A 22105-nucleotide genomic window follows, 5' to 3' on the forward strand; every position below is an offset into this window, starting at 1 on the left:
GCCAATGAAAATATTTGAATGGCCTGTTGGTCCAAGTGGTTAGTGCTCCATTCTATTGAGAAGAAATTCCTTTCGAATCCTAATGTGGAATAAAAATCTTTCGTTAATAAAGGTTCCCTGAGAAAAATGTCTCTAAAGGAAATGAAATCTCTTAAAGTACTATGTAATATTCCGCGTGTACATCGTCATTACGTACCACCCACTTCAGTGCTCTACCAAGGCACGTAAGATTACCTCACCCCCAATAAATCCATCAAGTCACGCAAGATAGGGTCGAATTCCACGTTTGCATCGTTATTACGTAACACTCACGTGTGTTTCCTCCTCAGTTACAACCGGCACTCTAACAAGTCCTATTATATAGCATCTCAAAACCTATTACATAACAACCAAAGTAGACATTCCCTATGACATAGCATGCACCTGCACCATGAAGAAGTTTAAAAAGTTTCGGGGTCGGGATTTGAAGGGATATGGGCCCGCTTAAACATATTATGCTGTCACCACCCCAGTCGTTATAGAGCCCGCCTGTGTTTCCTTATTTAGACGATTTGGCTTCGCCATTACCGTATACTCAACTCTCCTATACCTAACTACCATTGTCATAGAATTCGCAAATGTTTCAGCCTTAGTTGGATCCTGGCGATCCAACGGCATATAAGTTACCTGTGATGAAAGATCACTCGCCAAAATTTGCCAAAAAGCTTTTACTAGTTCTTCCATGGTCTACATAAAATCATGGTGGCCATCTTATCGAGCCCCTTTATAGTTTCGTCACCCTTTCTACGAATCTATTTTCCCATTTTCCTATTTTCCCATCTATTTTCTATTTCCAGTAAAAAAATTTCAAAGCCTGATTTCCACGGACTACGGCCTGAACATCAGCTACCATTTTTAGAGCTATTCGGTTTTTGCAATTCTGGAAATTTGGTATTTTCATGCCCAAACGTTTGTATATTAGTTTGATAACTCAATTAAAAACTCAGACAATTCTAAAAATACTGAGATCCTATAAATATCAAGACATCTTTATCCTTAATCGAACTTTTTCATCAAAAAAGCTTACAGTAGAGAAACATAACATAACTTATTGCCACATAACTTATTGCCACATAACTTATTGCCGCATAACAAAAATGACGATGCGTAATGTACTATTGCAAATAATTAGCGATATAATATTTAAGTTAAATCGAAAGGCACTATATGCATCCAGATTATCAAAAAAGCACATCTGTAATATTTCAGGAACGGCTTGGGGGCATCGACTTGAAACTTTCGAAGTGCGGGAGTGCGATTACAAATTATGTGCCTAGAGGTAAGGGATGAGGGGGAAAAAACTTTGTTTCTTCGTTCCACCAAAAATATTTTGCCCTGTATATAAAAAAAATAAAAGAATAAATATTTTCTTTTCAAACAGTTCGTGGTAACGAATTGTAGTAAGGACCGACCCGGCTCAATAGTGAACGAAACTCTAAAAAACGGAATTTTGATGCTAAAATATACATCAAAAGAATCAGATTTTCATGTTCATTTTAAATATATAATTTTCATCAAATCTAGTCTTTGTCATCAAAAGTTACGAGCCTGAAAAAATTTGCCTTATTTTAGAAAATAGGGGGAAATACCCCCTAAAAGTCACATAATCTTAACGAAAATCACACCATCGCATTTGGCGTATCAGAGAACCCTATTGCAAAATTTTCAAGCTCCTATCTACAAAAATGTGGAATTTCGTATTTTTTGCTAGAAGACAAATCACGGGTGCGTGTTTATTTGTTGTTTTTTTTTCTTTTCCCCAGGGGTCATTATATCGACCAAGTGGTCCTAGAATGTCGAGAGGGCTCATTCTAACAGAAATGAAAAGTTCTAGTGCCTTCTTAAGTGACCAAAAAATTGGAGGGCACCTAGGCCCCCTCCCACGCTCATTTTTCTCCAAAGTCAACGGATCAAAATCTGAGATAGCCGTTTTGTTCCGCATAGTCAAAAACTATAATAACTATGTCTTTGGGAATGAATTACTCCCCCGCAGTCCCTGGGGGAGGGGCTGCAAGTAATTTCAACTATTTGTTCTACGGCCTTTCTGATTCAGGGGTCATTCTTAAAGAATTGGGAGAAAACTTACGATTTAGTGTAAAGAACGAGTTATTAACGAGGGTACAGACCCCCTCATATACATAATAAAAATTAAAGAATATAAAAGTTTATTACGTAAGTTACTTCTTAAGTTTACTAATAAAAAAATTCGTTAAAAATTAAAATTTATGGTTGCCTTTTTATGTAACCGAAAAATTGCATGGCAACTAGGCCTCCTTCCCCATCCCTTATTTCTCAAAATCGTGATCAAAACTAAGAGAAAGCCATTTAGCCAAAAAAGGAATTAATATGCAAATTTCATTTTAATAATTTATGTGTGGAGAGCAAAAATCAAACATGCATTAATTCAAAAACGTTTAGAAATTACACCAAAAAAAAACTAGTTTTTTTAACTGAAAGTAAGGAGCGACATTAAAACTTAAAACGAACAGAAATTACTCCGTGTATGAAATGGGTTGTCCCTCCGCAATTCCTCGCTCTTTACGCTAAAGTTTGACTCTTTGCCACAATTCTGTTTTTTAAAACAATTAAAAGCTTTAACGTAAAGAGCGAGGGATTGCGGAGGGGACAACCCATTTCATATACGGAGTAATTTCTGTTCGTTTTAAGTTTTAATGTTGCTCCTTACTTTCAGTTAAAAAAACTAGTTTTTTTATGTAATATTTGTAAAGAGCATAAAAAAAGGCATCGAGTGGTATATTCACTTTATACGAAAGCCAATAATACTGTTTACTATAAATTTACCCAAAACTTTAGTTCATTTTGTTTTTTTTACGTTAGAGTGTTGGAGGATACCCTCAGTAGTACTCTCCCCCCCTACTTTATTCACTTAAAACTGACAACTACGCATCCAAACATTAAAAAAAAACCTAATATAATTAAAAATCAATGTCCCTACTGCAATTCCTAAACTTAAACGCTCATAGGATTATCCATTATTTTATTTAACAGTTCCCCCATCCTATCCTCCCACACACACAAACTAGACTTCAAGCAACTGAAAACCGTAAAACTCAACTGCCATGAAAATCTATTTGAATATTTCGGCCCTATATCTAAGGGCCGTCTTCAGCAAAGAAAATAATAAACAATAAAACACTTACAATAAAAGCTCTCGGCTAAAAATTCATTTTAAAAAAAAAAAAAAAGCCTTGACATCATTACTTCTTAACGAAAAGTTCAGCCAAGACTGTGTGATAAAAGCTAACATTTTACAAGCTAAAAAGGTTCATTCATTGAACTAATTGTATTTATTAAAAATTGGAATAATTTCTTATTGTGATATTTGCCTTCTCTGCAGCTAATCTTGTAGTTCTTTTGGGATTGGACTTGTTTTTGTTCGTTCCTATTTTTGTTTTATTTTGAATTATATTATTTTCTATGATTAATTTTGTGTACATAGGGCTGAGTGTGTATTCACCCAAGTCTCTATTTAGGGATGTATTATTATTTAAGTTAAATATGAAAAAGCAATTGAATAAGCCCCTTCCAAAGTTTATGCGGCCACACCTTCCACAAAAACTTAAATTTCAACAATGGACAACTAGCATAACTTATTGCCAATGCCCTAAGGACTGTAGGGTGGGGGGTAATTATCCCCACAGACATAATTACTGGACCTTTCAAATAGGTTGAACAAAATGGCTTTCTCAAAATTCCGGTTGGATGTGTTTGGGGAATGGAAGGGTATGGGAGCTGGTTCTCCTCCAATTATATTTGACTATTAAAAAGGGCACTAGAACTTTCAATTTCCAATCAACTGAACCCATTTTGAAGTTTCTAAGACAAATCTTATACGAAGGGCCCTGGTTTGAAAAGCGCAAATCAATAAATAAATAATACAGTGTGTCCACATTGATCTTTACTTAGGCATTGCCATTGTGCTGCTTATGATTAATTTTTTTTTTTCTTTCTACTGTCTTAATTGAAATTTTATACCGCTTTCTATTCTTTCATTTGTTTTATTTATAAATGAAAGGGCAGTGTGACCAAAGAAATTATTTACATTGGGATGCAGTGGCGCATAAGTGGCAAGAAGGTCGGGTCTTAAAAAAGCTAAGGAGTTAGCTTCCTCCTAGATTTTCAATGGTCCTGCCCCCTTCTCTAATTAGTATGTATATGTTTAATGATTGTTTGCTGTGGACTAGTTCTTTTGAATAAAGTTTGTTTTTTAAGGAGATTACTTGAGATTTGAAAATAACACTTTGGGTTGCGTTACTGAACAAAAAATTTTAAATGTTTAAAAGTTAAGAAATGATCAACTACCTATTTTTAGCTGTCAAACATTACAATGTTTGAATATTTTTTTAAAGGGGTGATTTTTAGGTCCAATTATTTTTATTATTGTCACGAAACTACGAATGCTTCAATCATAGTGTCTGGGGGTGGGAGTACTCAAACGAAGATCTGTATTTTCGTGTTTAGTGGGTCAACAGCAAGGGCGCCGGCAGAAAATTTTTCAGAAGGAGGAGGGTGAACGCCTCCTTCTGAAAATCAGTGGCTGTTGAGTGACAGGGAACATATTTCAGGAAATTTTTAGTGGGAATAAGTTTATTTTTAAATACTTTTAGGAAAAAACTCTCAAATAAAAAGAGCAATGAAATTGTTCTTGAAATGAAATGCAAAAATGAAAATGAAATGAAATGGAATGAAATGAAGAGCAATGAAAATGGAAAATGAAACAAAATACAGTAAATTTTAAACGACAAGGATTCCTGGTAAAGGGATCAATTTATATGACCGATAATATATTTGATTATTATGTATTTAATCTTAAAAGAAAATGAAATTCAAACCAAAATTACAGAAAGATGTATTACTAATGTAGATTATAACAGATGTAGACTTGTCTTTATGCAATTTTCTACGCCTTAGAATAGTTTACAGAAGGAGTAGAGATACAAAAAAATCATCCTGCCTGCATAAATACCACGCTTTGATTTTATAACATTCATGCAAAATGTACCTCTTTCAAAACAGAAAAAATCCCCCCCCTAAAATAAATTTCTTATATTTCAGACATTAAAAAAAAAATAGCGAAAGAAAAACAAAATTTATGCTCATTGCCCAGCTGTCAAATTAACCCTCTTGGTTTTTATTGTCCTATTTAACTGAATAAAATGAACAGGTTCAAAAAAAATTCGTCATAAGAGGAATTTGTAAAATAGTGTGTGATAAAAATAACTGGAAGTAAAAAGTAACTTGGACCAATACTCAACAAAACTAAAAATGGAATTCTTATGACAATGCTGCACTGGCAGTATTGGCTTTTTATGTATAGGCGATTCTAGATATATAAAATTCTTTCAGTTTACTGTTACCCACCCAAAACCAAAAATCAGAAAAAATTTGCCTGATTGTTGAAAAAAGGGGATACACCCAGGAAAAAGCAAGTGATCTTATGTAAAATCTCTTTATTAGATACATCATATCACAGAATTCTACCACAGAGGTTTCAAGATCCAATCTTCAAAGTGTGGGATTTCGCTTTTTTTTAGAAGGAATATCGTTGAGGCATATTTATTTGTTTTGTTGGGCTTTTTTTTTCAGGGGTAATTGTATCAAACCTAAGGTCGAAGATAATTGGGAGGGAGCTCATTTAAACTTTTTAGAAGCTCTTTAAGTGACCATACAGATTAGGTCAGGGTAAAGTCTTGCCAATTTAGGGCACCAAACTACGACTTTATATCAAAGAAGACAAGTTTGTAATCAATCAAAAATTTTGAGAAGCATATGATTTAAACGTGTCAATAACTATATTTTAGGCTTCCCAGTTACAAAGCTATGTTTGATGATTGTAATTGCGTACCAGCTATATTGAGAAGGGGTGAGCAACTTTTGTAGGTTAATGGTAGGGTAGACTCCTCAAAAGAACATTTTAACTGAGAAACTGCTTACTCTTCATGGGGTTTCAGTTAAATGTTGAAAGAGTTAGGACTATATACAGCTAAACTGTTGCATTCCCATATCTAGCAGCAGAGAGGTGAGAAAGCCCAGGCGGGCCATCATCAGCTCCGCCAGGAAATTTCTTGGGATGGCAAATACTGCTAGTATCTTAGTTTGCAGCAATTTTAAATGGAGTCATTTTCTTTTTCTATTTGTATGAAGTACTTTAATGCTTATAAAGAAATATACGTAATCTATTTATCGATAAGAAAATCCTCTTGTAGAGGTTGTGATGGCTGCAGTTATGTTGAAGGTCAAAGTCTCACAGAATTTTCATCCATACTAACAATAATGCTCCTTTTCATTCAACCTAAATTCTTTAGTAGTAATATTAACAAGGAATTTTTGCCAAAATTACTATTCACCGTTAATTTGTTTAATATATTCGAATTTTATCCAAAATAGACATTACAAATTTAAACGTATGGCGGTTCTAATCAACGTACAATTACTGATTTACACATTTCAAAAGCAATTAATCAAGGATTAAAGGGACCAGTACCTTAAATTATATCTTGGTCAGCCCTGGGTAGGAATTGGAAAGTAATCAGAAATTAAAAAAAGAGCTTCTTAAATGAAAGCAAGGAACAGATTTGACTCATATTTAAACAGATTTTTCTTTACATGAAGGGGGCTGTCTCCTCCCTAGCTCCTAATCCTTTACTGTCAAGTTTGGCCTTTTTCAAATTTTTTAAGAAAATATGCAATTGGAAAGATACGATCTTTCAAAGCACTAAAAAGCTTTTATTTAATGAGAAAGGTATTGAGAAGGGGGAACTCCCTCTTATATATAGAGTAATTTATATTTGCTTGAAGTTCTAGGCTTGCTCCTTCCTTTTTTTTTGAAAAACCTTTTTTATCTGTTTAATTACATATCATGAACCTGTAAAGTTTTATGAATACGATACTGAAACATTACGATTACTGAAACATACTGAAACATATGATAACTTGAAATTTACGATACTGATTTTGGTAACACAGAAAAAGCGATCAATATTTCAAGGAAGTATGTTTGGATTTTAATGGGTAATCCAACAGTTGGTGGTAACTAACTGTAAGAAGTGATCCGGCTCAGTAGTAACCAAAACTTTAAAAAATGAAATTTTGATACAAATAGATATTTTAAAAGAATTGGCTTAGTATGCTGATTCCAAATATACAGGTTTTATTAAGTTTAGTCTCACCCATCCAGGCACGTACGCAGAATTTTTTTGTGGGGGGGAGGGCAAACCATCGAAACAGCAGATATAAAGTAGCACTTTTTTTATTTAGTAATGCAAAAAACACGTATATTGGAAAATACAGATTAACTTTAATCTGTAATATTATAGCGCTTGCGGGGAAGAAGACTGAAGCCTCAAAAGTACGTTTTAGGCTCAGGTTATGTTCATAGCGATTTAGAACCAGTGATTAGTCTATTATATCCCATTGAAAGGGAAATTTTAGGGTTAACAGTGCAATATGGGTGCTTTAGGGGGTAGTTCTTCTATTACAAAAACGTAAATTTTAATGAAAAAAGATAGTTTCCAAAATTGATCCATTAAAAGCTGTACTTTATCCTTAAAAGGGGGGATAAACGCCCTAATATCAAGGATAATTCTATTTTGCTGTGGTAAGCAAACTCTCTTTACATATAAAAAATAACAGTACAATTACTAATAACTTCAAAGAGGGTAAAAAGTTACACATAAAATGGGTTAATAATTGGGCACTGACTTGACTGGATAATTGCATGCTGTAAAATCCCCAAAAAAAGGCTTCACATATGTATCAAGATTCTTAATAAATGTCCTACTTTTGCCAGAAATCGCAAGAAACCATAGGGAAATTGAACATTTCACAAAATATGGGAGGGGGCCGGGCCCGAAGGCCCCTCCCCTGCGTACGTGCCAGCACCCATCAAAAGCTACAAACCTGAGAAAATGTGTCTGATTTTCGAAAAAAGGGGGAAATACCCCCTCAAAGTCATAGGATTTTAATGAAAATCTTACCATCGGATGCAACGCATCAAAGAACCCTAATGTAGAGGTTTCGAGCTCATATCTGCAAAAACGTAGAATTTTGTAATTTTTGCCAGATGAAAGATCACGGATGCGTGTTTATTCGTTTCTTTGTCTTTTTGCTGTTTTTTTTTTTTTTTTTTTTTTTTTCCTGTGGTGATCGAATCGATCCAGTGGACCCAAAACTTAGAGAGAGGGCTAATTATAACGAAAATGAAAAGTACTAGTGTCCTTTTCAAGGGACCAAAAATTTGGAGGGCAACTAGGCCCCTCCTCACGCCACTTTTTCCCAAAACTGCCCGATCAAAATTTTGAGATAGGTTTTTTTTCTTCAGCATAGTAGAAAAACCCAATAACCATGTCTTTAGAAATAAAAAAAAAACCCTACAGCCCCTGAGGAAAGGTTTCTAAATTATAAAATTCATCCATTGTTTTATTTGTTACTGGGAAGTATTCATACATTTTTCGGGAGGGGACGGGAGGATGAATTTTCTGCTGGGCGATTTCACACGGGGAGAATTATCCATGGAGAGAGAAACTTCCAGGGGGTGATTTTCATGGGAAGTTTTACATAGCGTGAATTTACAAGAATTCCTATAAGAAATTTCTTGATGTTTCTTGCTTTCTCTTTTCCGATTCAATTTTAGGCGTGGAGATTTTAAGGGTAATTTACGGGGTAAATTTTCACCCGGATTGAATTGCCTAGAAGATATTCCTTTGGGAAGGGGTTTTTGTCCGTGAAGGTGAAGTCAGGTATCCTGGCGTTATTTAAAAAACGATCGGAAATTGAATCTAGAAAAAACAAGTCTTTTCGACTGAAAGTAAGGAGCAACATTAAAACTTAACAAAACGAATGAACAAAATTATTGCGTATATGAGGATGATAATTTCTTAAACCACATCGGGCTGCCATAAGCTGGAGAATATCTTTGTCATGCGAAATTAGGTTAGCTTGGTTAAATAAAACAGTATGGTCAGAATTATTAAATATGTTTTCTGCAAGTGCAGAGTCGAAAAGTTTCTGATTTTTTCCACATTTTAAGGGTGCTATTAATTGAGGTAGAGTACTGAGTTAACCTATCCGTAAGTTGTTGATCAGTTCTTCTGATGTACCAAAGACCAGAAGAGCAAGGAATTCTGTAGACACCGGAGTTTTCACTTATTGGGATTGGGTCTTTGCCTTGGTATATTTTGGAACTTATAGTTTTTCTGGGTCTGTAGTAAGTGTAAATATTATTTTTCCTTAGATTTTTGGAAATGTGGTCTGAAACCCCTTTTACGTAAGGGAGACCAAGATAAACCAAATTTTCTCTTTGATTTGCATTCACTGTGTCACTATTTTCTAATTTTCTCAAATGAAAATTTTCTCAAATTTTCTCAAAAGTTTTGCAATTACAGAACTTAAATATTAAATAGAATACAGAATATTAAACTAATTGGATAACCATTCCCAAATAAAATATCTCTATGGTGGTCAAGCTCTGAATTCAGGAAACGAGGTGAACAAACTTGTAATGCTCTGTCAACTAGAAAAGTAACCACTCCTCTTTTCACAGAAGGAGAATGATTAGAGGACTAATTTAAGTAATGGTCACTATGTGTGTGTCTTCTGTGGACCCCAAATTCGAAGCATGTATCATTTCGGTGAGCCAGGACATCTAAGAAAGGAAGACGCCTTTCTACCTATTATGACTGAGTAAATTTAAGTTTTGGACCCAAGGAGTGAAGCAAGTGAAGGAAACACCCCAATGATTTTTCACCATGCTTCCACAAATACAAAATATCATCTTTAAAACAAACCCAAATTTTGGCTACAAAAACTTTGCAAATTTTTAATACATATTTAATAACCCAGACCACACTGTTTTTATTAACCAAGCTAACCAAGCACTACAGAGAAGCTGTTAAAATTTATAAATACCGACATTTAGGTCTAGCTTTGAACAGAGATTCTGTTCATTTAAGAATGAATGTGTCGTATTTCGATTTTCAAACAGTTCGTGGTAACGAACTATAGTAAGGAGCGACCCGGCTAAATAGTAACCAAAACTCTAAAAAATGGAACTTTGATGCCAATAGTTACAACAAAAGAATAGCATTTTAATGCTGATTTTAAATATATAAGTTTCATCAAGATTAGTCTTACCAGTCAAAAGTTACGAGCCTGAGAAAATTTGCCTCATTTTAGAAAATAGGGGGAAATACCCTTTAAAAGGCATACGATCTTAACAAAAATCACACCATCAGATTCAGCGTATCAGAGAACCCTACTGTAGAAGTTTCAAGCCCATATCTACAAAAATGTGGAATTTCGCATTTTTTGCCAGAAGACAAATCACGGATGCGTGTTTATTTGTTGTTTTTTTTTTGTTTTTTTTTTGTTTTTTCCCAGGGGTGATCTTATCGACTCAGTGGTCCTAGAATGTCACGAAAGGGCTCATTCTAATGGAACTTAAAAGTTCTAGTGCTTTTTTTAAGTAACCAAAAAAATTGGAGGGCACCTAGGCCCCCTCCCACGCTAAATTTTTCCCCAAAGTCACCCGATCAAAATTTTGAGATAGACAGTTTATTCACCATAGTCGAAAAAACTAGTAACTATGTCTTTGGGGACGACTTACTCCCCCACAGTACCCGTGGTAGGGGCTGTAAGTTACAAACTTTGGCCTGTGTTTACATATAGTAATGGTTACTGGGAAGTGTACAGACGTTTTCAGGGGGATTTCCTTTGATTTGGGGAAGGTTGAGGGGGGTACGTGGGAGGATCTTTCCATGGAGGAACTTTTCATGGGGGAAGAGACTTTCAATGGAGGGGCGCAGGATTTTCTAGCATTATTTAAAAAACAATGAAAAAATAAATATGAAAAGTTTTTTTCTACTGAAGGTGAGGAGCAGCATTAATACTTAAAACGAACAGAAATTATTACGCATATGAGGGGTTTACCTCCTCGTAATAACTCGCTCTTTACGCTAAAGTATTTTTAGTAATTTCAACTATTTATTCTACGGCCTTTGTGATTCAGGGGTCATTCTTAAGGAATTGGGACAAAATTTAAGCTTTAGTGTAAAGAGCGAGGTATCGACGAGGGGTGAGCCCCCTCATATACGCAATAAAAACATACGAATATAGAAGTTCGTTAAGTAAGTTAATTCGTAAGTTACGTATATTTTTCACTTATGAAAACGTTCGTAAAAAATTAAAATTTATAGTTGCCTTTTTAAGTAATCAAAAAATTGGAGGGCAACTAGGCCTCCTCTCTCGCTCCTTTTTCCTCGAAATCTTCCGATTAAAACTATGAAAAAGCCATTTAGCCCAAAAAAATTAAAATGTAAATTTTGTTTTAATTATTTATGCGCGGAGAGCCAAGATTAAAAAATGCTTTAATTCAAAAACGCCCAGAAATAAAAAAAAAACAGTTTTTTCTTAAATGAAAGTAAGGAGCGACATTAAACCTTAAAACGAACAGAAATTACTCCGTATATGAAAGGAGCTTTTCCTCCTCAACGCCCGGCTCTTTACGCTAAAGTTTTTTACTGTTTTAAATTGTAGAGTTAAGAGAAAGAGTCAAACTTTATCGTAAAAAGCGGGGCGTTGAGGAGGAAATGCCCCTTTCATATACGGAGTAATTTCTTTTTAAGTTCGTTTTAAGGTTTAATGTCACTCCTTACTTTCATTTAAAAAACTTTTTTCTGTTTAATTTCAAAAGAAAAGCCAATGCTTTAGCAATCCTTAAAATAAACCTTTAACGACTTTCCCTATCACACAGTCAAGCACACCATCAACCCCTTAGGCCTCAATGGATATCCGCAAGAAATGTAATGGTTAAAATCAGAAATCAGATGACTTAGTTCTCCAATTTATTTAATATCTGTTTCGTTTGTTTGAGTGAATAAATAATTCCTTCTGCTTCTCAGTTGTTCGTTAGTATCCGCAGATGGCAGTTCAAAATTGTTTGGATTTTGTGCAAATCGTGGATTCTGGCCAATGGCTCACTTTATTTTTGTTAGGTATTTTGATTCTTATAATTATTGGTCTTTTATTGAAATTTATTTATCTTTAATTTTTTGGCGTTTTTCAGTAGTTTTTAATGGGTTTTGTTGACTTTCCCCGTTTGTTTATTGGGTTTTTCTTCGGCATTTTCCTTGATTACATTATTTTGTTCGTGCTGAAGAAGAGAGGTGATTGTTCTCTCAAAATATTCGCTTTCTGCGTTTCCTCAGTACTTTCGTTTGGCCTTTAAAACCTCCATTTTCGATTGTTTTTCTTTGTGTTACTTATATGATAAGGATTGCCCCCTCCTCAACACCTCGCTCTTTACGGTCAAGTTTAAACTTTGTCCCAATTCTTTACAAACAACTCCTGAAACACAAGGGTCGTTCAATTAGAACAATAAATTACTTTGTTTTTAATGTGCCGAAAAACTGTAGCGCGAAGAGTAAGGTCTTGGAGGAGGGGAGCAACCCCTTTCATATACGTAATAATATCTGTTTGTTTTAAGTTTTAATGTTCGTACTTACTCTCAATTGAATAAACTTGTTTTTTGTTTTTTTTTCATTTAATGAAGCTTAGAGACAAACATTTTCCTAATTGCAAAGGAAAAATTGTGTCTGTTGAACTAAAAGTATATAACGATAAAAAAGTAATTAATTACAAAATTTACACTGGGATATAAACTCCCAGTATTCATTTCTGTTGAGCAATGCCAAAGCGTTGGACGAGTATTTTTTAACAAGATCGACAGTTTTGAACTTGGTTATCAAAAACCGAAATTATTAATGGCTTTAGACTCAATTGTTCATAAAAAGAAACGCATTATCAAAGTAGTTTGTTAAAAGTAAAACATTGAAACTAAAACTAAGAAAATCAAATAAAATTTATTCATTTAATATTTTTCGTCCAATTTTGATTACCAAAACCGATATATTCGACGCCTTTATACTTCATAACTGTAAAAATTAAATCTTTTTTAAAATGACAACTTGATAAACACAATCACTCCAGGAAAAAAATGATAATAAAAAACAAAAAAAAGTATCCGTTCAGAGGGAACATGCAAAAATTCCCAGCATTCCTTTCAGAAGAAACATTTCTGATTATAGTGGCTTCATATATAACCTCATGGGTACTCTCGCAATACAAGCAAAACCTTACGGCATATTTTTACCGGAATTACTCCTTTATTAAGTTGTTTTCCTTGTGTTTTCTATAGTTATACGAACTTTCTTGTGTGCTAACAACTTTACTAATTACTATTGAAAAAATACATATTTAGGATCCCCATAAAAACGTGATTCTTTTATTGAATGTTATCAATAGTTAGGCTCTTATACTTTTGTTATTGACAAAGATCATTATTTACTTACTGTTCATAAGTACCAATTTTTTTACTCATATAGAAAAAATGTTTGTGGAAAACCGGAAAGGGGTCCCTCAGTCACAGATTAGAATTTATATTTTCCTTATTAAAGGTAAAACCTATTGGCAGGCAGCCAACAATGAGGCAGCACACATTTTTTCCATGGTTTTTCCCTATTCAGCTCTTTTACTTTGATTTTCTTACAATTACTTTGTAGTCCTGAATTTCCAATGGGAATAACTCCCCTGCTCCCCCTGCCGTCACCCATGGTCCTCGGATATGGGATTATCTCCTGGAAGGTATAAAGCTAGCAGACAATGCTAGCCAGCTGAAGGGTAGGTTAAAAATTTACCTCGTGGGAATTTGTTAATAATTTAGATTAGAATTTGTTTGTTTATACATTTTATTAGTCTATTTTTTTACTTTTGTTTTTTTTTCAGTTTTCTAGGTTCTAATTTAAAGGTAAAGCATGAATAAAGTAGTAGTAGTAGCAGGTCAAAAGGATAAAAACAATTATCTTATTCAACCCAATGGGTTTCCTTGATGATTTTTGAAAGATAATCGAACCGTTATTTTTGCTAATATTTGTCTTTTCAAAAGTAAAAACTTACTGGCTGTGAAAGCAGTGGGCAGCAGTGATGATATATCGTGTCTTGATAAGTGCACCTCCGCATCTAATTTCACCTATCAGAGTTCTTATCTTAATACCAACATAACCAGGAAACATTCCAATATCTGCGTTTTGACCACCAACAACACGGTTAGAATAGCTTAAACCACATCGATCTGGAAATAAGAGAGATATTCCGCATAACCTCAGTTTTCGCAGTCTAAAAGAAAAAATTATGAAGCTGAATTGACAACACTGTCTAATATATTTCCACATCATCAAGATTCTTCTTCTTAAAAGAAAACAATACAAGAAAAAAAATAAGCAGAAAGGAAAAGAGAGAATGTAATTGGAAAAAAAACGGCAAATAAAATTAATTATAGAAGTTAAAATTAACCAATTATATCGAGTATTAAATTAAGACATCCCAATTTTACTTGAAGTAAAATCGAACCCCTCGTAAAAACGAACCGCCCATTTTTTTTTTTTTTTTTTTTTTTTTTTTTTTTTTTTTTAATGAGACAAATAAAACAAATAATCAACAGCAGCTACAGTCCAGATTTTGGTGCAATTAATCACTTAACCTGACTTAGTTGTGATTGTGTCTTGATGTGAGTTTTTCGTTATTATGATCAGATCGGTGATCCCATACCATGCAAGTTGACTGAGTTTATAACAGATGTGCCAGTTATAGTTGGCCTATTTTCCCCTTAGATTTCGGGAACTATCTGCTTCGAGGGGGAGGTAATATTTTTTTTGAAAATACTTTTTTTTAATATTTAATAAAAAAATCAAAGGAATTACATATTCATTCCCCCCTCTTGTTGATTTTTATATATATACTCCCCCTCACCATCTAAATACAAAAACAGAAGAGAGAATAATGGACTTTTTTCCCAAGACAGTGAACGAACAACACCTATTTGAATATTTCGGCCCTATATCTAAGGGCCGTCTTCAGCAAAGAAAATAATAAATAATAACACACTTACAATAAAAGTTCTCGGTTAAAAATACATTTTTTAAAATATCCTTGGCATCATTACTTCTTAACGAAAAGTTCAGCCAAGACTGTGTGACAGAAGCTAACATTTTACAAGCTAACAAGGTTCATTTATTTCACTAACTGTATTTATTAAAAATTGGAATAATTTCTTATTGCGATATTTACCTTCTCTGCAGCTAATCTTGTATTTCTTTTGGGATTGGGCTTGTTTTTATTCGTTCCTATTTTTGTTTTATTTTGAATTATATTATTTTCTATAATTAATTTTGTGTACATAGGGTTGAGTGTGTATTCACCCAAGACTCTATTTAGGGATGTATTATTATTTAAGTTTCGTTTGATTTCGATTGCCTCGCGGACAGTTTGTTTGATTCCTAGGTCATTCCTAATTATAGAAATAATTGTAATTACAGTAATATTATATTTAATAATAATATAGTAATAATACATTAGTAATTATATTAGTAATTATTATATAGTAATATTATACTATTACTAATTATAGTAATATTTATAATTATATACATAATTATATATAAATAGGTGTTGTTCGTTCACTGTCTTGGGAAAAAAATCCCCATTATTCTCTCTTCTGTATTTGTATTATGGAAAGACAGTGTGGTCTTCGTCATTATTTACACCATCAAAATTTTCGGGAATTGACGGTAATGGTGTATACAAATTTTAAGAGCAAACACATTCTGACCAATGATGTCTAAGAGCATCTGTTCTTTTCTTAAATTTATAAGAGATTGTATATATTTTCTTCAAATGTTTACTATATACTGAATTTCCCTAACAATGACTTTTTTAACTTTAGCATTTTGATCCAATATTGACATCATATATTGACAACAGGCATATATTGACAACCAATATTGACAACAGGTATACTCCTGTTGGTGCTGCAGTGCTAAAAACAAAAGTCCTTGGACTGCATTTCCTCAGTGTCAAACATATTTTCGTGAAATAAATATCTTAGCATTAAATTTAACTTCAAAATGCTCCTTTAATTACTTCCTCAAGCTTAATTTAGTTTATGGTAAGCTTCACTTCACATGCTATTTCATACGTTTTTGATTTATCGACGAGAATATTCGCCATCATCCCAAAAAAAAACAATGTATATTTAAAGTTATAGACACCCTTCAAAAATGGTGTCCGACTGTAATAAAAGCTGCCCTATGAAAATCACCGAAACCTAACCAAACAAAAAAGATTGCTGTCCACTAGTTTCAGCAACAGGGAGGATCTCTTTCTTGCATGGGAAGTAGTGATATTTCTCTTTATTTTTTTTGCCAGGGTTGTACCAAAACAATTGTCGTAGAAATATGAAATTCTATTTTGATGTTTGATTTTGGTTCAAGGAACAATAAAATTTAAAAAATGATATGCATATTTGAAATTTTATTGTCATTTTGTAAAGCTAAGTCCTGCTTTTTAGTGTTTATACTTAGGCTGAGGTTCAGATTCTTCTTAAGTAGTAGAAAATCCAACTGACGTGGGGTTGGTCTAACTCCCATTAAGATAGGCAAAACCTAACTGTTGGGTTTTGGGTCACCTCTTCGAATTCACCAGAGTAGATAAATGATATCTGTTGTATTAGAGGACTTAACTTATCATACAACTAATTGACAGATAGAGGAGGGTTGAATTCAGCACTTTATATTCACAGAATAAAACAAGAAAAACATACCGTCGCAAGGTCCTGTATTAGTCTCAGAATTGTTTGTCTCTACTTTGTTATTTGATTCGCGATGGGGTGAAATCACTGGACCTAATTCTTCTTCTTCCTGAAGCTCAAGGACATTTAGTAGTGGGTTGAAAACGCTGTCCAAGTCATCCAAAAAAGATCTATACGTTTTAGAAGAAGGGAAGGGGTCAAAAATGTCACTTAGGTCATCAACATTTGCTGTGCGACTCTAAAAAATAGAAAGGAGAGCGCTTAGTCGTTTAGAAGGATTTCTCAAATTTATTCTGCTTACAACTATCTCAAAGTCAATAGGATTATATGTTTTTCTTTCTCTTTTTTTTGCCTGAATGAATATTACTATTTAAGAAAAATCGAGAAAATACCAAAAGAAAGTATCATTCCAGTCATACAATAATACATCAAGCTTTTTGGTCTTTAAACTTGGACCAGATGGATTTTCTACTACTTTCTCATAATTATTCTGCTTTTATCCCTCTTAAAGCTAATGTGTGTTTTAATATTATTTCTTTGCCAAAACAAAAACTACAATTTCTAAAGATCTCTTCTTTGGGGATGTACCAGGGACCGTGTATACCTTAAAGTCATGGAGGAATATAGCGAGATTTTTATCTTTAAAGAGGTATCTAACCTCAAAATTCAATGAATATGTCTTACTTTTTCAAATTTTTTCTGCTTGCATTCCTCCCAAAACCAATTCGTTTTTGCGAACATACAAAAAATCCTAAATTATTTGGAGTCATCAAAGAACCCATGGAGCTGTTTTGTTTGTGGAGATGGATGCGTGTTTTCTCTAAATTTAAAATTTGATTGTAATGTGCTATTTTCTCAAATTTATTCTTCTTGTATCCCTCTCAAAAACAATGCATTTTTTTGTCCTAAATAAAGATATCGTTTCTGAAAAGGTTTCTTCGGGAATATACATTGAAACTTATATTATTTGCAGTCATAGAAGAATCCATTAAGGTTTCGGGTTTTCGGAGATGTATCCAGGTTTTCCTCAAATTCAAAATTTGATGAACATGGGCTGTTTTATTAAATTTATTGTTTTTGTATCCATCTCAAAACCAATGCATGTTTTTTTTTGTCTGTAATAAAATTATTAATAAAATAAAATTAAAATAAAACCAAAAAGTTTTTAATCGGGATTATATTATTTGTAGTCATAAAAGACTCCACGGAGATTTTAGGTTTTTGAAAATGAATCTGTGTTTTCTCTAAATTTTGTTGAATGTGTGATATTTTCTCAAATTTGTTCTGCTTGTATCCCTCTCTAATTAAATGCATTTGTTTGCCCTTAATAAAATGTTATTTATTTTTTATTTTGGAACATACAAGCATATCTATATCACTTGCAGTCATAAAAGAATACTTTGAGATTTTTGATCTTTGAAGGTGGATCAACGATTTTTTGCTAAGTTCAAAGTTTGATTAATATTTTTTTTTTTCTCGAATCTATTCAGCTGCAACACTCTCAAACCAATTTGTGTTTTCGATTTGTGTTTCATATTGTGTTTCTATTGTTGTTGGTTTTTCCCAGAACAAAATTACCATTTATAAAAACAAATTCTTCGTAACATACAATTTAAATCAATTTAATTCGTAGCTACAGAAGAATCCATCGAGATTTTTGCCTTCAGTGTTTTCTCTAAACCCGTGTTTTCTCTTTTTGTCTTTTATTGTTTTAAAAATAGAGCTGTGAGAAAGAGTCAAACTTTAGTGTAAAGAGCAAGGCTTTGAGAAAGGAACAATCCTTTCACATACAGAATAATTTCTGTTCGTTTTAAGTTTTAATGTCGCTCCTTACTTTGAGTAGAAAAAACTTGTTTTTTTATTTAATTTCAGATCATTTTTTAAATAATACCAGAAAATCTGACCCCAGCTCCACGCAGAAACTCCCTCACCATGTGCTATTCATAGAGCTATTTTATACCAAAAATCATAGTTATTGGACCTTTCAACTATGATGACCAAAATGGCTATCTCAAGATTTTGATCGGATGATTTTGGGAAAAAAATGGCAGGGGAGGTAGCCTAGTTGCCCTCCAATTTTTCGGTCACTTAAAAAGGGCACTAGAATTTTTAATTTCTGTTCGAATGAGTCCTCTTTTGGTATGCTAGGTTGATACGATCACCCCTGGGGAAAACAAACAAGAAAAAAACAAATAAACACGCATCCGTAATCTTACTTCTGGCAAAAAAATACAAATTCCACATTTTTGCAGATATTAGCTTGAAACCTATCCAGTGGGTTTCTCTGATACGCTGAATCTGATGGTGTGATTTCATTAATATCACTGTACTTCTAGGTGGTTGTTTCTTCCTTTTTTCAAAAATCAGAAAAATTTCTCAGGCTCATAACCTTTGATGGGTAAGACTAAACTTAATGAAATTCATATATTTTAAAATCAGCATAAATATTCAATTCTTTCAAAATCGATTGGTATCAAAATCGTATTTTTTAAACTTTTTTTTAGTGTTTTGGTTACTATTGAGCCGGGTCACTCTTTACTTAAAGCTGGTTGCCATGAACTATTTGAACTACAATTTTATCAGATTATTCTTTTGGCTGTTATTACGAGGAGTTGCCCTCTCCTCATTAAAAAACAAAAAAAAATGATTTTTGAATTTAAAAAAGAGGGAATAGTTGTGGGAAAAGTCAAAGTCATGGCCAATTGTAGAAAAAAGCCAAGACAGATTGTTTAATTAAGTGGGCAGCCCAGTCAAGGGTTAATTTTATCCCTTTGATTGCCGTTGTTACTGTCTGCCATTTATGCTACACCTTTCCGTGCATGTGTGTCCCTTCACAAATGCCGAACTAGAGTCGTACCTGTTGGAGGTTCTCGCTGGGGAACACACGCAGGTTGACTATGGGTTGACTTACTTGAAAATTTTCCTCTCATGGCTATCACTCGACAATGCTGAACTAGAGTCAACCCTCTCATGCTAATTCACGGTGGGTTGAGTTCAACCTGTTGGAGGTTCTCTCTCAGGTTAATTCAGGTTAATTATAAGGGGGTTGCCCCCTCCTCAGTACCTTGCTCTTTCCACCAATATATTTTTGAATTTTTTTCAGAAAAGCACGGTCATTTTGCGTCAGGAGTCATTCTTAAATGATTGGAACAAAAAGTCAAACAGTAGCGTAAAAGTGAGGTACTGAGAAGGGGGCAACTTCCTCATATATGTAAAAATTTCAGTTCGTTTTAAGTTTTAATGTTGCTCCTTACTTTCAGTTGGAAAAAAATTGTTTTTTATTTAATAACAACCACAAGCCGAAAACATAAAATATCTTTGGTTTATTATCGCATAAAATCATAGTTAAGAAGCTGCTTAAAATAAAATTAAGATTAGCTGAAAAATAACAGAAACAAATTTTTTTTATATCGACCATTATTTAAAAAATTATAACTTTAACGTAAAGAGTAAGGTATAGACGGATGGTAGAAATTCCCTCATATACGTAATATGAGGAGGTTTTCCCCCTCGTCAATACTTCGCTCTTTACGCTAAAGTTCGAATTTCGTTCCAATTCTTTAAGAATGTCCCCTGAATCTTAAAAACTGTTTAGGAAAGATACAGCCGTTTATGGGAGGCAGTTAAATCCGAACATTGCGTTTGAAAATTCAGAGGTTTTTAACACTGCCATCTAACAGAAACCAATATGGACATGTGCAACCCATTTACTACAATAGCTCCAAAGAGTGAAATAATATTCATGCAAGAAAGTTGGCGGGTAGAAAACCCCCAACCATTTTTACTTTCTGGCTATATTTTGTGAATTTCGTACCCTAGGTTGTGTTGAATACTACGATGATGCACCATTGTCTTTCCTGTTTAGGAAATATCTGTATTTTATGTCTTACCTAGTTTTCTCAAATCCTTCTAAAAAAATACTTGAAACAGTCATATGCTTCGAAATCGTCAAATTTTTGTACATTTTATTGACTTCATAATTGAAGCTAGGAATATTCCATCATAATGATGCGTTTTGTAATTTTGTTTGTTTTATAAATGTTGTAAATTTTATAAATGTTTTATAATGTTGATTTATTTTTTTTGGAAATCAGTAGTGCCAATTAGAATGAAATATTTGGGAAGCACCTCCTTCCACCCCAGGATTTTGTTTTGTTTTTACTATTTGAAAGCGTACTTACTTGGGGTCGTACTTACGGAGTAAAACGAACAGAAATTACTCCGTATATGAAAGGGGTTTTTCCTCCTCGACGCCCCGCTCCTTGCGCTAAAGTTTGATTCTTTCTCGTAACTCTACTTTTTAAAACAATAAAAAACTTTAGCGTAAGAAGCGGTGCGTCGAGGAGGAAAAACCCCTTTCATATACGGAGTAATTTCTGTTCGTTTTAAGTTTTTTAGGAATCAAACCCACACCACCCTGGTGGTGTGACATTTGTCTACACGTAAAAAGGCAAACTTTTACAGTACATAAGTGCACAACAACAGTGAATAAGGGGTAAGGGCCTCCCGGTTGGCTCTGGGAACAATAAGGAGGGGTTTCGAGATAACAAAGAACGGAGGTCCTGTTCACAATAAGTCTCTGTACATTTATCAAAGCCCCCGAGGCTATTTTGATGGCCGAAAAGTGCCTAGTCAAGTTTACTGTACCTTTAAAGGTTTAAACAGCAAATAGAACACCTGGGTCAAACTTACCGTCCAAGATGTATAGGCTAATATATATCTATTATCAATCGATTTGACATGCTGCAATCAATTTGACTGACTTTCTGTTGCAGGATATGGGGAAGTATCAGAGAAAATCTGTGAGGGGGATTACGCGATGAAGACGCTCTGAGAAAGGCTGCATTCGATGTTCTTCATGGCAGCAAGCTGCGGTATGTAGCCAAAGCTACAGGACTTCCAAGAACAACGATCAGAAGGGCGTTCGAAAAACTGAAGAAGTCGGAAAATCATAATTCCGTAAATTTCAAGACGAGTACAACTTTAAAAGTGTGTTCTCTGAAGAGAAAGAACAGCAGCTCCGGGATTATTTAACAACAGCTTCTACCATGCATCACGGCATGACAAGGAGTATGTGCTATAAGCTAGCATATGAATTTGCAGTTGCCAAAGCCAAAACGGTGCCTGAAAGCAGGACTAATGAAAGGGCTGTTGGAATAGAATGGGCTCGTTCTTTTATGGTGAGACGTAACCTTGCTTGTCGCTTAGTCGAGGCAACGAGCTACCGAGCTTGGGACACGCTGCCAGCTTTGACAAGAAAATTGTGGGAGAGTTTTTGGACAATCTGCAAAAACTCATTGAGAAAAATCACTACCAGCCACATAGAATCTACAACCTGGACGATTCAGGAGTAACAACGGTTCACAAGCCACTGAAGATTGTGGCACCTAGAGGGCAGAAACCTGT

At 34.0% G+C, this 22105-nt stretch overlaps 2 protein-coding genes across 2 annotated transcripts in view; one reads left to right on the plus strand and one right to left on the minus strand.

Annotated features, from left to right (window-relative positions):
• The window catches only part of LOC136037385 (trypsin-1-like), a 159451-nt gene that overhangs the window by 127652 nt on the left and 9694 nt on the right, over nt 1–22105 (minus strand). The window contains exons 2-3 of the mRNA XM_065720116.1: nt 16712–16937; nt 14011–14185 (exon numbers count right to left, since the gene is read on the minus strand). Coding sequence (XP_065576188.1) covers nt 14011–14185; nt 16712–16937 — 401 coding nt within the window. The remainder of the gene's footprint in view (nt 1–14010; nt 14186–16711; nt 16938–22105) is intronic.
• LOC136037384 (IWS1-like protein) overlaps nt 1–22105 on the plus strand; it is a 438978-nt gene that overhangs the window by 95522 nt on the left and 321351 nt on the right. The window lies entirely within an intron of this gene.

This window comes from Artemia franciscana, chromosome 16 (assembly GCF_032884065.1).
Source record: "Artemia franciscana chromosome 16, ASM3288406v1, whole genome shotgun sequence".
Classification (NCBI taxonomy): domain Eukaryota; kingdom Metazoa; phylum Arthropoda; class Branchiopoda; order Anostraca; family Artemiidae; genus Artemia; species Artemia franciscana.